A 16908-nucleotide genomic window follows, 5' to 3' on the forward strand; every position below is an offset into this window, starting at 1 on the left:
ACATCTGGGGCAAATGCTGCTGAGAAGTTATGGAACAGGTCCCCCACTTCACTCTCTGAGATCAGGAGACCAGAGAATCGTGCACTCACATACACAGACACACACTCACTCTTTTCCCCCCCCTCCCATCAGGAGAATAGAGAAGTACGTGGGGTCTGTCACAAACCAGGAGGTTATGGAAGTGTGGGCTCACCCACTCAACCTCTCAGGGTATTCGGGAAACACACACTCGCACCCCACTTCCCCACCCAGATCAGAACACCACAGATGTATCATTCTACCCCTCTCCTCCAATTCTGGAGATTATGAATGTGCACACACCCCATTCCCGTCAGATCAGGATTAGCATACAGCCCCCTCCCTAAGTAAGGAGATCAGGGAAGCCTTGATTTACCGGATGTCCTCCGACTCTGCTCCATAACAGCTCTCACAGCGATCAGCATCTAAGGAATCTGGATCAAACACTTTCTCCTCCTCTTTGCCCAGCTCTGAAACAAAATAAGATTTCCAAATAGTGTGACAGTTTTATGAATATGTCTCTGTGTCATTTTATGAATTTAACTGTGATTTGTATCACTCATGATCACACTCTGCATTGTGGATTAGAACAGGGGTGGGCAAACTACGGCCTGGGGGCTACATCCAGCCCTCCAGACATTTTAATCTGACTCTCTTGTGCTTTGTAACAGTAAACTCTGGATGTGGATAAGAAGTTCCTGCACATCCCTTACTTTAATTGCTATGTGCCCCTGAAGAGTTAAACAATAAACTAGAGAGGTCCACAGTGAGTTGGAGTTCTGGTATACACAAGCTGCTGGGGAGGCTGGGGAATGAGGTTTGGCACAGCTCTCGGGGCCAAAGGCAGTTGGACTGCAGAGTCCCGTCATGCCAAACAGGGGCACCAGACAGGAAGTCTGTACTGTGGGAGTCCCCAGGAGACCAGAACTAGAAACATGATGTGGACACTGCTCGGATCAAGTTGTCTTGGAAGCATGTGGGATCCAGAAGTTGGATCCAATGCAGCACACTGGTGACCATCCAGTAGGTTGTAACAAGTTATACCAACCCTCAGGAGTGTGACAGTCAGTGTGGATCAAGAACATGGATGAGCTCTGTGCCCTTCTAGTGCTGGTCAAGAGATGCAGACATCATTCCTTCCCGCTGCATTTACCTTAAAGCACTGGGCCCACACCCACATTAGCCTTTTCATCCCTAAGATTCCCCACCACTGCTAACTTCAGTGCAGCTCCACTGACAGTACCAAAAGTGTGAATTCCCATACAGACAGAACGCCACCATGTCATCTGGATTTGCTCTGAGCAGAGTAGGGGCATGATGGTCGAAGCCCACCAGCATCTTGTCCACACCAGTGCTCCCTGTACTAATGTTCGCAAAGGGAATACATTTTTGAGGAAAGAGACTAGTGTAGGCAGTCTAAGTAGCTCACAGCTTCTGTGCAGATGTGTCAGCTCCAGAGCTGAGGGCAGCCTCTAATGTATTCCAGCAATGCAAGGACCAGGCCCCATGAAATCCCAAAGAACAAAAAAAGGAGAAAATAAATGGCATAGGGCGACAGACACTCTTAAACCAGGCTCAGTCATAGCCTCAGGGCAGGGCAGACCCTTGAAGAGCACCCATCTCTGCAAACCCTCATGCACATCCCACACCACTGCGCTTGAGACAGCAGCATTACACTGCTGTCAACTCTCTGCTCAGAGTTCAAATACCCTTCGGCTGCCACTTCAGTCCCAGGGATTCCCTATGAAAGGCAACAGAGGAAGACCATTGGCAGTCAGTCCATTAGAGCATCCAACAGAGGAAGGCAGCAGGACATTGTACTACCGTGTCTCTCGGCCTCGGGGGTCACAGGATTGCCATCTTTATCCAAACGTTGTTTAAAGAGATTGTGCTCCACATCTAGCTGCTGCTCTCCTGCCACATCCATGGCATCAATGCTCAAATCTAAGACCAGGAAACAAGGTGAATTAAGGAAGGTTCTTTGTGATCTGAGATGGCTTATGGAAGCAGCAAGCCAGTGAGAAACCACGAGCCTATTAACAAGGGGGAGATCACCAAAGCAGAAATCTAGGATGAAGAGTTCATCTGCAGATTAGGAAAAAATCAAGAAGTGGAAGGGGACTGGCATAAGAGGCTGCATTGTGGTGGCTGAGAACCTCAAGTTGACTCAAAACTGCACCCCTGCATTTCAATCTCTCCTGCAAACAAGGCTCTTGGGCTGCTGTCCAAGAGGAATCCTCTTCAGCTAGCTTTAATATAAGTCATATTTTCATCTGGGCAGATAAACTCAGGCTAAATAACCTGCCCAACCCTTTGCAGATACCTCAACCTGCTGGTCAAGCTTGAATCCATTTGGAGAACTCCCCCACCATTCCAGTCCCAGCCACTCTCTCCTGTGGCCTCTTTCCCATTACCTTTCACCAAAGGGTATCAGATAGTCTTTGCTGGGCCCTAGTGTGTCACTTGGGGGGCTTGCCTGTTACTTGGGGACACAATGTCAATGTCTTCCCAGGGAAAGGAGCTGCCAGACCTGCTGGACTCTCCACTCCATGTGAGTGAGTGAGTGAGTGTGTGAGTGTGTGTGTAGTCTGAGATTGGAGTAGGGGAAGACTCCTCCCTAGGGTGATAGTATCTTTTGCAACTACATTTCAATGGGTTGATCTGAGACAGAGCACAAAGAACTGCCCACCTTACTAAAAACAAAATAGAAATTGCAGTGTACACTTGGGTAGTGGGATTTTTAATCACTTTCACTTTGCAGTTAAGTTACCAAATCCCTATTCCTCAGAGGAAATGTGAAGCTCCAGTGTTCATACCTTAGCTACCTGTGACCAAGAGTCTGAAAAATTTTACATATAAAAATATTCTCCCCTCAAAAACAGCACAAATAGCTGAATGGATTTAGTTGCAACAAACCTCACAATTCAGCTAAGAAGTATTCAGATCAATAGAAATATTTTGGAAGAAGTTATTACAGAGTGAAAAATGTGTCACATGACATCAGTAACATAACTGATTTAGTTCCACATGACATTAATGTACATGTTCAGAATTTAAACATAAGAGTGAAAAAACAGTAGCTGGTCCCAAGAGCTACTCTACAGTGTCTTCCATAATAGGCTCTGCACATTACAAAAATGAACAGCAATTGGGACAAGCCCATGGGAGCAGTATTATACTCCTTTCATACAGGCTCTTCTTCTTCACACGCAGGTCTCAAAGTACTTTACAGAAGTGGATAAAGAGCTTTATCCTCATTGCACAAATTAGGAAACACACTCAGAGAAATGAAGCAACTGGACCAGAGTCCTACTGTGTCAAATGACAATGCTGGGAACAGAACCCAGGAGTCCTGACTGAATTCCCTGTTCTAACTACAGGGGAATGTAATTCCTTACTGCTGACAAGACAAGCAGCTGATAGCAAATCGAAATAATGCGTGCACTGACTGACCAGTGTTCCCAACCTCCAGCAGAGCATGAATGCTGCCTTCTTCCCAACTCTTTAGAAGACTTACTTACAAGCACAAGGCATATGCGGAAAGACAACATCTATATTAATCTTCAATTTGTCTCCTCTTGATTTGTCAACGTACAGTTCAGGATGAACCTAGGAACAAAAAACAAAAGTCTCATTCCACCTGGAAGCACATAGCAAGGCCTTTTCCCTTGCCTTCTCCCCAGGTGCTATGCCACCATGCTTCCAAAGGCCTCCTCCACATGGGGTGCACAAGCTGGCACCTTCCAGAATGCTGTGACAAAGCAGTTGAAGCGGCTTCCAAACCTGGCTGTGCTTTTACGATGTGTGACGCTCCTAGCCAGCAAAGTGATAATTTGGGGATTTAAATTAAATAAAAACAATTTAAAATATTTTCTTTTTGCAATTTCTTCCCCACTATTGAGTCTGCAAGCGGGAAACTGGTGGCTATCTCCTACTGGTGACATAGGAGAGTGCTCCATTCACTGCAGACGCTGGAGGAATCAGCAGCCCAGTATGACTTCTGATGCCTTCTCCAGAAAGGGGATCCAGGCCTTAGTGGAGTTGACAGGTACAGAAAGCCCAATCAGAGGCACAGGAAGCCCATGCTAGGGTGACCAGGAGGGGAAAGAGGCTCCCTGCAGGGCCAGTGCCCATCTTCTTTGAGATACGCAGGAGCAAAGAGGAAGAGAGCAGGAACAGCAATTCACTCTCATCTCACCAGACGGGCTGCCAGCAGGGCCGGTGCCAGCTCAAAACTCAGGAAAGCAAAGTCTTAGTGCAAGTCACTGATCCTACTTCCTTCCCTATTTCACAACAGAACTAGACCAAGCACTGCAAACCGCTGCCTCTGTGGGGCAGGAATGAGTATTAAATTCTAGCCACCATCATAGCAACGAGGCAGGTCCTCTGAGCCACCTGGGCTGCGCAGCCTAATGACCGGAGACAATAAGGCCACCCACGAACACAGGGCGGCGTGGCCTAGTGGCCAGAGTCAGTACAGCGGCCCTCGAGTGCAGGGCAGTGTGGCCTAGTGGCCAAATCCAGGGGCCATCACCAAAGGAGGAGCAGCTAGGGTGGGGGGACCCAGGCCCACCCGACTCCACTGGGTCCTGACTCAGAGCCCTAACAGGCAGAGTGGTCCACCACTGGGTCAGTGGGGAAATCCAGCCACAACATGCTGACTTTCCATGGGTGGAAGATACCACTTACCCCACCTCCCTGGGTCACTTCCTACTGGGCTTCCTGAAGCTGAGGTCTATATGACATCAGGGTCTCTGGGCTCCTCGTCACAGGTAACTCCCTTGGATTTCGACTCCAGCCAGTCAGCTGTAGGCCACAAGCCTCTGGTCTGGGCCGCGGGATCTCTGCTCCCGCAGACAAGGGCTGTAACAGCTCCTGGGCTGGAGCCTCCACCAAGTGTCCTTCCTCCTTATTGAGCTGGGCTGCTCTCCTTTGTACTAGCACAGCAGTTGGAGTATGATGAGCATGGTCTGCGGGGCAGGACTTCCTCTGCTCAGTGTGTGGGATTAACCCTTTCCTGCCTAATGCGGAGTATGAACACCCCGTCACACCATGGAAAAGGCGAGATAATGTGTAGCTACAGAATGGTCCTGTGCCTTGCAAAACTCAGGAGCCTGGCTCAGCTGTTGACAAACGGTGAACCTTGGTTGAACATGTGGCCCTATCTGCTTCCCAGGGCTCCAGTAGGACAGCACAGGGAAAACATAAACCCAAAAAAGACAGCAATACAAAGCTCTACTTACTTCCTTTGTGAGGTAGTACTGCAGCTCCGAGAAGAAAAGCAGGAGCATGATAAGTCCACTGATTACTGTCACTGCAAATGAAGAATGACAAACATTACCACGGGCTGTGGACTCACTAATCCGCTGCCCGACTCCAGTGAAGAAAGCAGCTGGCATTACAGTAGGTGAGAAGAAACCAGTAGGCTCCTCACGAAAATCGCTATCCTCCCCCCATGTGCTCTGTAAAAAACACATGGTAATAGCCCAACACAAATGCCATTTAGACAGTAGACCTCGAAGGCTAGGCCACAAAGCAAATCCCTGCATTTCAAAGTTATTAAAGAGGAGAGTGAACCAGTACAGAGTACCAAGACAGGAGCTGTTTTCATCCATTTGGGCATAGTCCTCTTCTCCCAGCCACCAAAGGAAACATTTCACATAGAAGAGATGCTTTCTAGTGTGACTGCAGCCCCAGCCAGACCACAATTAGACCTTTATTTGGATAATGAGAGCATCCACAGTCACCATAGTTATGATTAAAAAGAACATAAGAACAGTCATACTAGGTCAGACCAAAGGTCCATCAGTATCCTGTCTTCTGACAGTGGCCAATGCCAGGTGCTTCAGAGGGAATGAACAGAACAGGTAATCAGCAAGTGATCCAACTCCTGTCACCCATTAGCAACTTCTGGCAAACAGAGGCTCGGGACACGATCCCTGCCCATCCTGGCTAATAGCCATTGATAGACATATCCTCCATGAATGTATCAAGTTCTTTTTAAACGCTGTTATGGTCTTGGCCTTCAAAATATATTAAAAATAAATTATAAATATTATATAAGTGGAGCTGGTAGCACTGCCTATATTTCAGGCTGACTGACACTTCCCATTAGAAGACTCTGTTTTCAGTTGCTTATAACTTTAACCATTCAGGATAAAAAATGTCCATGCTTGGTGTCTGCCTTAGGCTGAATTTGTTTTGGAAAGTTTCAGCTAAAAGAGTTCAGCCCTTTCTGGGATAAATTAGGGAAAATATATTATTCCGCCCAAGCTAAAAAAAATCTTACAACCATTTTGTTGAGACACAGTAGAGACTCTATGCTTTGGAAAAGAGACTTGGAATTTGGGGTCTCCCTTGGGTCAGAGAGGTGCCTTCTGACATCCCCATGAAAATTCAGCCAAATTTGGCCAAGCTATAAGCCTCTGAAAAATCTGTCTGTGCATGCTCAGTAGAGACTTGTTAGAGTTTGACAACTAAACTATCCAAAGATTCCATCTGCACTGAGCATGCTCTATTCCCTCACAGCTCTGATGTGCTGACCACACTGAATGTGCCATTCCCACAGAGCAACTGAGCATGCTCCAGTCCCATGCTACAGCAGCGGAGTGGGATTTCCCTGCAATATTTACTCCTGGCTGCCAGAGGTCACGGTGGCACAGGGCACTAGAAGTGAGAGCAAGTACAGACCCTCTTCTGTGCTCTCAAATTGATGCTCTCCCACCTGGAGCCCAGTCAGCCTGAAGAAAGAGGAAGCTGCCTCCTTGGAAGTTGAGGATTGAGAAATTGGAAGGATAGGGAGCAGAGTAGAAGCACGGGGGAGAGAAGGGCAGGGATATGAGAGAATATATAGCGCAGGACGTGCGTGTGCGTGTAGAGAGAGGTTGGACAGCAGCTGGGGAGGGGGCAGAAACCTCTGAGGGGATTGGATAGGAGCAGGAAGATGGGGGGGATGAATAAGTGCTAAAGGGGAGGAGGTCAGAAGAAGAGGGAGACAAGGACAGGCTAGGCACACAGGGGCAGAGGAGTCTATAACCAGCACAGCACATTCCCGTCCAAGAACCTGGAACCGAATCCAGCTAGCGAAAAGGGGGCAGCAAACAGGCAAGCTTGAGAGGGAGTTTGGAGGGAGAAAGAATACAATCACCATAATTTGGAAAGGTCGCATCGCCAATGCCAACACTGCTCCTGGCTCTTCCACCTGCACCTGAACCCAACCATGGGTGCCTCTACCCGGGCCTTGGTGTGGATTTGCGGACACTGTGGCCTACGTTTTCCTGTCATAGAAAGCCAGGCTGGGGAGACCAGACAATGTGAGAGATGCCTTCTAGTAGAATCTCTCAAGATACAGGTGGGAGAGCTACAGGAGGAGGTGGCTAGGCTGAGATGCATCTCTCGACACAAGCAATTCCTTGAAAACATGCATATGGAGACCTCCAAGGCTGAGGAACCAATCCAGCTGGAGAAGACTGCAGTAGCACCACCAGGGTAGGAGGAAATGGCTCCTTCACACGGAGGAAGAGAAGCCATGTACCCACAAGGCTGGGAAGATCACAGCCACCATTCCCAAGTAGGGTGCTAACTTTCTAATCGCACAAATCAGAACGTCCTAGCCCTGCCCCTTCACAAGGCCTAGCCCCCCCCCCACTCACTATATTCCCCCTCCCTTGGTGGCTCACTCTCCCCCACCCTCACTCACTTTCACTGGGGCAAGGGGTTGGGGGGGGTGTGAGGGCCCTAACTGGGGGTGCAGGCTCCAGGATGACATAGAGGCTAACAAAGCCCACCATTGCTACCAGTTACTCCATTAACTCAAGTGGTGAAGGTCTGTGTTGTGGATCTAAAGATCGTAATCCTTCTGACAGCACAAGTTGGGGTTGAGTATGGTTCCACATGATGAAATGTCTGTTTTTCAGTGTTTGTTTTGTTTTTTAAAAATAGGAAATTTAAAGTCATTTATTTTTGTTGCAAAGAACATTGAAGTTTCAAAGTCAAGCACGCAAGGACACACACGAGTTAAAGTTCTCCTTGCAACCTTAATTCACCCCCATCACCAGTGTGTCTGCATTATTATGCCGTCTTTAGTTACATGATCACATACTATTCTTTCCACAGAAACCCTGCCTCATTCATTGCACAAGATGGTTGGTGTGACAGATGTAAGACTTTGGAATCATGGATATCCTATGCCATGGGATTAGTCAAACTTTTAACATAAAAATGGCCATACAGGATCTGACTAATGATCCATATAGCCCAGCATCCTGTCTTCCAACAGTGACCAGGGCCGGGTACTTCAGAGGGAAAGAACAGAACAGGACAATTATTCAGTGTCATCCAGTCCCAGCTTCTGGCAGTCAGAGGTTTAGAGATACCCACAGCATGGGATTAAATCCCTAATCAGTCCCCTAATAGCCATTGATGGACCTATCCTCCATGAATTTATCTAGTTCTTTTTTTAACCCTGTTACAGTCTTGGCCATCACAACATCCTCTTGTAACGAGTTCCACAGGTTGACTATGTGTTGTGTGAAGAAATACTTCCTTTTATTTGTTTTAAACCTGCTGCCTGTTAATTTCAAAGGGTGACCCCTGGTTCTTGTGTTATGTGAAGGGGGCAAATAACATTTGCTTATTAACTTTCTCCACACCATTCATGATTTTATAGCATTTATCATATTCCCCTTAAACGTCTCTTTTCTAACATGAGCAGTCCCAGTCTTTTTAATCTCTCCTCACATGGAAGCTGTTCCATACCCCTAGTCATTTTGTGGCCCTTCACTGTACTTCTTAAAATTCAAATGTATCTTTTTTGAGATGGGGTGACCAGAACTGCACACAGTATTCAAGATGTGGGCATACCATGGATTTATATAGTGCCATTATGATATTTTCTGTCCCTTTCCTAACAGTTCCTAACATTGTTAGCTTTTTTGACTGTCAGTGCACACTGAGCACATATTTTCAGAGAACTATCCACAGTGACTCCAAGATCTCTTTCTTGAGTGGTAACAGCTAATTTAGATCCCACCATTTTGTATGTATAGTTGGGAATTATGTTTTCCAATGTGCATAACTTTGCATTTATCAACACTGAATTTCATTTGCCATTTTGTTGCCCAGTCACCCAATTTTGAGAGATCCTTTTGTAATTCTTTGCAGTCAGCTGTGGATTTAACTATCTACAAATGTGATATGTAACTTTGTGAGCTATAGACATTATTCCAACCCATTGCAGAAGGTTACCGAGTTTACCCCAACATCTTAAATCAATGAGGGTAATTACTGCAAATCCTGGGACAGGTAAACAACTCCAGAGAAGTACTAATCTTTGGAAGGTACACAGACTGGTTCAACCCTGATTTAAGAGATCCACGAGACAAAGAAAGAGCTTGTGGCCAGAAGGATCAGCCTGAACTGGCTGAGGTTCCTCTGATCCAAGAATTGACATGAAACTATAACCAAGAGGACAAAACCCTGCTGGAAGGGTGTGAAGGACTGGAACCTGCCAGAGTCTCTGTGTCAGAAGATGGCCCAGTAAACCAGCATGCAATGGAGACTGTTTATTGCTTTATTATGTTTTCTCTGTAATGCTTTTGTCCTAAATAAGTGTATTGTGGTTTGTGGAAACTATCTGGTCACTGACAACTCTGGCATAGTCCCCGGCAGAGGGGTGTTGGACGAAGGTCAGATCTGCTGTGATAATCACAGCAAATTGAAGGAGAACTGCAATCCTTGATCTGAAGGGACAGGGATGCAGGTCCCTGCCCAGAGAAAGGTGAGGACTGGAGGCCTGAGACCTAAAGGGGTGCCCCTTGAGGAGACCACAGAGGGGGCAGAGATGCAGTTAATTCTAGAACTGAGAGATGGTGCTCTGGGGACAAATCAGGGTTGTGTAGCAAAGGATGTTGTTGCCTATAGGATCCCTGCTGGAAGGCATGTTCTATTTGTGGGTACCGGGACAGGCAGATCTAGGCCCACACAAAACTAAAGGTCAGCCTCCTCAGCTAAGGGGGAGAAACCACTACGCCCAAGCTGCGAGTATAGGGGACAACAAAGGAGAAAATGGGAGCGAGGTCAAAGATTAATAATCAAGGAACCAGAAGGGGACATTGAGCAGAGAACCCTCCTCAAAGACATCTAAAGAGTCTGTGGATACTGCTTGGAGGAACTCTACCTTGAGACATGATCAGACAAGGGACCAGAAATAGGCCCCATAGTCACAGAGTACCCCCATCCAGCTTCCTCCTCCTGGAGTGATGGATGGCTATGTTGTGCAGTGCCAGGAGGAGGTTGACAAGGAGGTCCTGAAACTTTGTAGGATCATGGATGGGGTGTGCAAAAATTAGGAAGTATGGGGAAAAGTGCACCTAGACCTCAATAAGTTTCTGGGGGAGCTAGAAGACAGGCTGCAACCTGATGCACTCTACACAGATGTGGACCCCTTTCACCACAGAATGGACAGGTACACGCCCATGCTCACAGCTCCATGGAGGAGCTGCCAACTAATATTGCTGGTGGATTGTGGAAGCAGAGTAGAGTACAGACTGGCCCACCTTCCTTAGGTGGCAACAGGTCCCACCATTTAGTGTTAGGGTGGGACATAAGGGCAAGGAAGTGGATGGTGTACATGTTTGCACTTCACATGTTCCCTGGGTGCAGTTCAGAGGTGGACTGGCTGGATGTTGTTCAGGCAACTCAGGTGGCTTGTCAGTGGCAGCCAGGGAGGTTCACAGGGCAGGAGCAAAACGAGTTCCAGAGGCGAGTCAGGAGCACCCTCCTGCAAGACCTGCTTGAGGAAAGCAAGAGAAGCAGGAGGTAAGGCCTCTCAGCAGGGAAGTTGGGCAGAGAGCCCAATTTAAGAACAAAGGACTGGAAGGTGCGCAGTGGGGCTTCTAGAGGAAGCTGGGAATTCTCTCACCTGGGAACTGACACAGAGGGTCAAACTGAGAGAGAGACAGAGCCTGAAAATAGGGTTTACTACAGCATGGCTGGGGCTCTGGGCTGAGCAGACTGGACTGTGCTAAGCTTCACTTCTCTGTGCTAACCTAATGCTGTGTGCTAATCCATGCTGTGTGCCAGGGGACTAATAAATCCAACTGGTTTGAAACACTGTTTGAGTGTCCCTCTGAATACTTGGTGAGGTGCATTAATCCCTGCAGAGCGGACAAGTCTCTCCCAAGAGTCCGTCTCGGTTGGACTCGCTGAACAGAGCTCACAGAGGTTCAATCTTAGGAGGCAGTGAGGCCAGGTGTCCTACCCTGAGGGAAGAGTAAGACCCCTGGGGGGTCTGGCACATCAAAGGGGTTCCTCCAAGAGACTGTTCCAAACCTGGGGGTGTAGCACTGATCTTGTGGCTCCATGACACTATCTATTCCCTGAATGATATTCCAAGGGTCCTGTGGAAAAAATAGTATGGGATCATGTAATTAAAGACTGTATCACGACACACACCATTGGCAGAGGGAGGAGGATTAAGGTTCCATGGTAACCTTAATTCTGATATTTCCTAATTTTGTAGGGCTTGACTTTGCCACTTTAATATTCTTTTAATGGGGCAGTTTTACCTCTATTATGTAAACATATATATTTGCATAAGCAAACCCTCCTGCTTTAGAGCACCAGCCAACAACTGGCAGAACTAGGCAGTAGCTTCCCTATATCATGGTTATTCCATAGTGGCCCATTGGGAGGTTTCTTGTTCTTTTCTCTGAACTAGTTTGTACCGGCCTCTGTAGGAACAGGCTACTCGATCGGCTGGATCACTATTTGCTCCAAAATTCTGCACTACAGAAGCCTTACATATGAATACTTGGCTCTCCTATACAGGTCTTTCTTACAGCAAAATGCAGTCTCTTATGACTTACTTAGTTCAAATAGATAAGATGTTTAAGCATGCCTGTGGGACTCCCAGCATCTCATTATGCCTAAAACTCCCAAAATAACACAACTAACAAAAGAACAAGAGCTTACTGAGCTTTGCCTGGAAGGATGATACAGACAGAAGGGAGATAAATGCTTTATTTGAAGTTTTAAATCTGAGGTGAGGAGTCAAACATTATGCCCACTGGCCACCTTCACAGTTAAAAGAGGATGCAGCCTCTTCTCTGTCACTGCAAAACAGGATCCAGGCCAGGTTCTGGGGCCTGAATGGAGACTGAACAGCCTCCACCCTACCCCCATCCCTCACTGCTGTTGCTGGCTGTGCTGATACTGGTCAGGTTACTCCTCAAAGCAGGGATGGAAGAAGGAACAGAGAGAACAAGAGGAAAAGAGGAAAATGGGAAAAGGAAGCAGGGAGACAATCAGAAGGAAGGTGTGTGTGAACAGAGTGAGGGAATATATGCCAGTCCTGGCCCATTTGTTACCACCTCTGGCCCACAAACTCCAGCTGGAAACATCAGTCTGGCTTTGGGATGATCAGACACTATCTGCCCTATGTCAGGGAGGGATGTTCTGCTTTGTAAGTGATGACAGGGACGGGGAGGCTGGGACTGTTGTGTTTCTGGGTGGAGGGCTGGGTCCTGCTCTAGGACGGAGGAGGAGGAGGGGAGGCTGGGACTGTTGTGTTTCTGGGTGGAGGGCTGGGTCCTGCTCTAGGACGGAGGAGGAGGAGGGGAGGCTGGGACTGTTGTGTTCCTGGGTGGAGGGCTGCGTCCTGCTCTAGGACGGAGGAGGAGGAGGGGAGGCTGGGACTGTTGTGTTTCTGGGTGGAGGGCTGGGTCCTGCTCTAGGACGGAGAAGGAGCAGCGCCTTCGGACCGTTTGTTTGGAGTGGTGTTGATGGTTCTCACCATGCAGGCAGGGAGGTGGCTCTTCTCTTCTTTTTACACGAGCACAGGCCCTTTATTCCAGCTCTGGCAGCGAGGGGCTGCCCTGGGTTGGGTGACCGCTTTCCCCTGCGCACGGGGAAGTTCACCTTAGTGACGATGGAGGTGAAAGACTCTCAGGGAGGAAGAGAGAAGGAAGTAGCTGGACTCGAAACGACCTATTCCTCAGCCTTAGCGGGAGAGGACCAGGCTGGGGCTGCCGGCCCCCGGAGGAGGGCAAGAACCTCGCGGGGGGTATTTTTTCTCCCACAGCGATCGGGCTGCCAGGGGTTTTCAGCTAGGGCCGCCGCGGGGTGGGGTGAAGGGAAGGGGGGCGTCTGTCGGCGGGGGAAATCAGGCGGCTTTTGCAGCCAGCCCGCCGGCTCCCGGCGGAGGTGAGAGCCCCGCTGAGGAGGCGGATCGATGCAGATGCAGAGGCTGCGGCGGCGGCAAAGCCTCCCCGCCCGCCCGCGGCTGAGGGTGGGCACCAGGTAGCGGCCCCCCGGCGAGGGCTGGTCTCGGCGCCGGCCCCGCCGCCCCGGCACTCGCCAGCCCCGCACGGCGACGCGTCGCGGCCGCCGCCGTCCCCGCCCCTCCCCGCGCGCGCCCCCGCCCCTCACCGAGCGCGCCCCCGCAGGTCTTGACCCGAAAATCCTCCAGTGTCTTGGGAAACGCATCGAACCGCTTCAGCCTCCACAGCGAGTCCATGGCGGCGGCGGCGGCGACCCCGCGTCCGGCGCCGGCCCCGCCTGCCGGGCGGAGCACTCGGCTCTGTGCCCCGCCCCCGCCGCAGGGCGGCCTGGGAGCCCGCGCGGGGCTGGGGCGGGGCGGAGTGACGTGAGGAGCCGGGGCCGCGCGTGCGCGCGGTGACCTGGGGGTGTTGGGCGCATCCGGGTATCGCCGGGGGGGGGGTCATCAGGTGACATGGGGCGTTTGGTGACACTGTCGGTGGGGGTGACGTGGGGTGACAGTGGGATGTGGAGGTGTTGGGATGACATGGGGCGTTTGGTGACACTGTCGGTGGGGGTGACGTGGGGTGACAGAGGGATGTGGAGGTGTTGGGGTGACATGGGGCGTTTGGTGACACTGTCGGTGGGGGTGACGTGGGGTGACAGTGGGATGTGGAGGTGTTGGGGTGACATGGGGCGTTTGGTGACACTGTCGGTGGGGGTGACGTGGGGTGACAGAGGGATGTGGAGGTGTTGGGGTGACATTGGGTGTTTGGTGACACTGTCGGTGGGGGTGACGTGGGGTGACAGAGGGATGTGGAGGTGTTGGGGTGACATGGGGCGTTTGGTGACACTGTCGGTGGGGGTGACGTGGGGTGACAGTGGGATGTGGAGGTGTTGGGGTGACATGGGGCGTTTGGTGACACTGTCGGTGGGGGTGACGTGGGGTGACAGAGGGATGTGGAGGTGTTGGGGTGACATGGGGCGTTTGGTGACACTGTCGGTGGGGGTGACGTGGGGTGACAGTGGGATGTGGAGGTGTTGGGGTGACATGGGGCGTTTGGTGACACTGTCGGTGGGGGTGACGTGGGGTGACAGAGGGATGTGGAGGTGTTGGGGTGACATTGGGTGTTTGGTGACACTGTCGGTGGGGGTGACGTGGGGTGACAGAGGGATGTGGAGGTGTTGGGGTGACATGGGGCGTTTGGTGACACTGTCGGTGGGGGTGACGTGGGGTGACAGTGGGATGTGGAGGTGTTGGGGTGACATGGGGCGTTTGGTGACACTGTCGGTGGGGGTGACGTGGGGTGACAGTGGGATGTGGAGGTGTTGGGGTGACATGGGGCGTTTGGTGACACTGTCGGTGGGGGTGACGTGGGGTGACAGTGGGATGTGGAGGTGTTGGGGTGACATGGGGCGTTTGGTGACACTGTCGGTGGGGGTGACGTGGGGTGACAGAGGGATGTGGAGGTGTTGGGGTGACATGGGGCGTTTGGTGACACTGTCGGTGGGGGTGACGTGGGGTGACAGTGGGATGTGGAGGTGTTGGGGTGACATGGGGTGTTTGGTGACACTGTCGGTGGGGGTGACATGTTGTGACAGTGGGATGTAGAAGTGTTGGGGTGAGATTGGGGAAGTTGTGGAGTGACATTGGGGTGTCACAGGGTGACATTGTGGGCATTGGGATGTTGTGGGGTGTCATTGGTTGAGAATGGGAAGTTCACAATAAGCTGTTGTGAATCAGTATGTGGTGCTTTTTTCTGGGGAGTGTCTCACTTTACACCTTTACCACTTTGATTCAGATTCTCCTAGTTCATTGTCCTGTAACCCGGATTCCTCAAAGACCCTTTTTGAGTTCGTGCATGGCATATTTTCTGGAAAAGTATATTAAAGTGCTAACAGGTGGTTTGATTGTGCCAGGCTGAAGCTGTCAAATTGGAATTTGATGACAAAGAGTATGTGGTGCGGACATTGTCACCAGTTACTTTGTAGGGCTAAAAAGGACAGCCTTGCTATGTGCTCCTTTGGAAGAGGAAAGCACGCTCTCCTGGAGGCCAGGAGTTCAAATTGCCTTTATCATAGAATCATAGAAGATTAGGGTTGGAAGAGACCTCAGGAGGTCATCTAGTCCAACTCCCTGCTCAAAGCAGGACCAACCCCAATTAAATCATCCCAGCCAGGGCTTTGTCAAGCTGGGCCTTAAAAACCTCTAACGAAGGAGATTCCACCACCTCCCTAGGTAACCCATTCCAGTGCTTCACCACCCTCCTAGTGAAAATTTTTTTCCTAATATCCAACCTAAACCTCCCCCACTGCAACTTGAGACCATTACTCCTTGTTCTATCATCTGCCACCACTGAGAATACCCTAGCTCCATCCTCTTTGGAACCCCCCATTCAGGTAGTTGAAGGATGCTATCAAATCCCCCCTCACTCTTCTCTTATGCTAAGTGCCGTTTAAATTCCTATGCAGTTAACTACCCTTGTTTTTGCTAAGGCCATGAACCCCACCAGCAGACAGTGAAGAACCTCTGAATACTCTCCTCACATTGTTTAAATAACTTAGCCGAGAGTTTACGCCTAGAATGCCAGTCTTTCACATGATGAACCCCAAACTTACCGACTGCACCACACTTCCTTTCAGAAAGGAAAACCAAACCTGATTTAGGCAATATCTCTAAGCACTATAAAGAACACACTTCTCTACAGAGACAGGGCCAGAATCCAGGATTACTGATCACCAATATTCTATTGGTGGCTAGTAAACAGTTGTGTAACCCCCTGGGAAAGTGTGTCTCAAGTAGAGCTGGTCAGAAAATGGTTTGTATTTGTTTTTTTTGTCCACTGAAAATCCTCATGAAAACAAAGAAAAAATACTTTTCATTGAAATTTTTTTACAGAATATTGTCAGCAAAAAAATCAAACTCCAAAATACTTAGACCTAAAACTGACAATTTAACTGAAAACCAAAATACTTGTATTCTGAAAGGCCACCACAGTGCCTCAATGCTCCCATTCTCCTCTATGGCACGAGCTCATTGTTTGGACTACATGGCCTATGCTTTACCATGAGCTATGATATATAAATTACGGTGTGAAGCACCAAAATACATGGTCCACGTTTCAGGCATTTGTCATGGATTTCGCTTGTGTAACTCACCAGTCCAAGTGTGTTGTGTCCATTCTTTGTGCCCAGTTCACAGAGGATGTGAGTCTGTGACTACTCTCAGCTCGAGAGCCTGGCTCTTTAGCATAAGCTGTAAAGATTCAGATGTTTAGCCCTAGAGGTTATTGGTTTCAATCACTAGAAAGCGTCAGTTGATTCCTTATTCATGATACCAGCTCCTTATTCCTGGTTCTCAGTTCCTTATTCAAAGGCCAAAATTATTTAAAAATAGATTGCTGTAAGATTAAATTTTAGAAATGTCATCAAATTAACAGTAATGTGATAACATTTAATTTACAAATTCCTTAATTACTAATTAAATAATCAAATATGGAGCTGGGTGCTGGTTGCTTGGTTGTACATGAGAAAATATTTTTTGAGTCACCACAAATGACACATTCCCCACAACTCTCGGACTGGTCTGAAGGAGCTGTGACATGCCACTTGTTGACCCAAAGCTTTGTTCTT

The 16908-nt window shown here is 49.3% G+C and overlaps 1 protein-coding gene across 1 annotated transcript in view; it reads right to left on the reverse strand.

Moving 5' to 3' along the window:
- ERGIC3 (ERGIC and golgi 3) overlaps positions 1–13585 on the reverse strand; it is a 55518-nt gene extending 41933 nt beyond the window's left edge. The window contains exons 1-5 of the mRNA XM_077831633.1: positions 13447–13585; positions 5262–5332; positions 3540–3627; positions 1843–1962; positions 395–488 (exon numbers count right to left, since the gene is read on the reverse strand). Of these exons, the coding sequence (XP_077687759.1) occupies positions 395–488; positions 1843–1962; positions 3540–3627; positions 5262–5332; positions 13447–13534 (461 nt within the window). The 5' untranslated portion in view covers positions 13535–13585. The remainder of the gene's footprint in view (positions 1–394; positions 489–1842; positions 1963–3539; positions 3628–5261; positions 5333–13446) is intronic.
- Between the last annotated feature and the right edge of the window lie 3323 nt (positions 13586–16908).

The sequence above is a fragment of the Eretmochelys imbricata genome, chromosome 13 (assembly GCF_965152235.1).
Source record: "Eretmochelys imbricata isolate rEreImb1 chromosome 13, rEreImb1.hap1, whole genome shotgun sequence".
NCBI lineage: Eukaryota > Metazoa > Chordata > Testudines > Cheloniidae > Eretmochelys > Eretmochelys imbricata.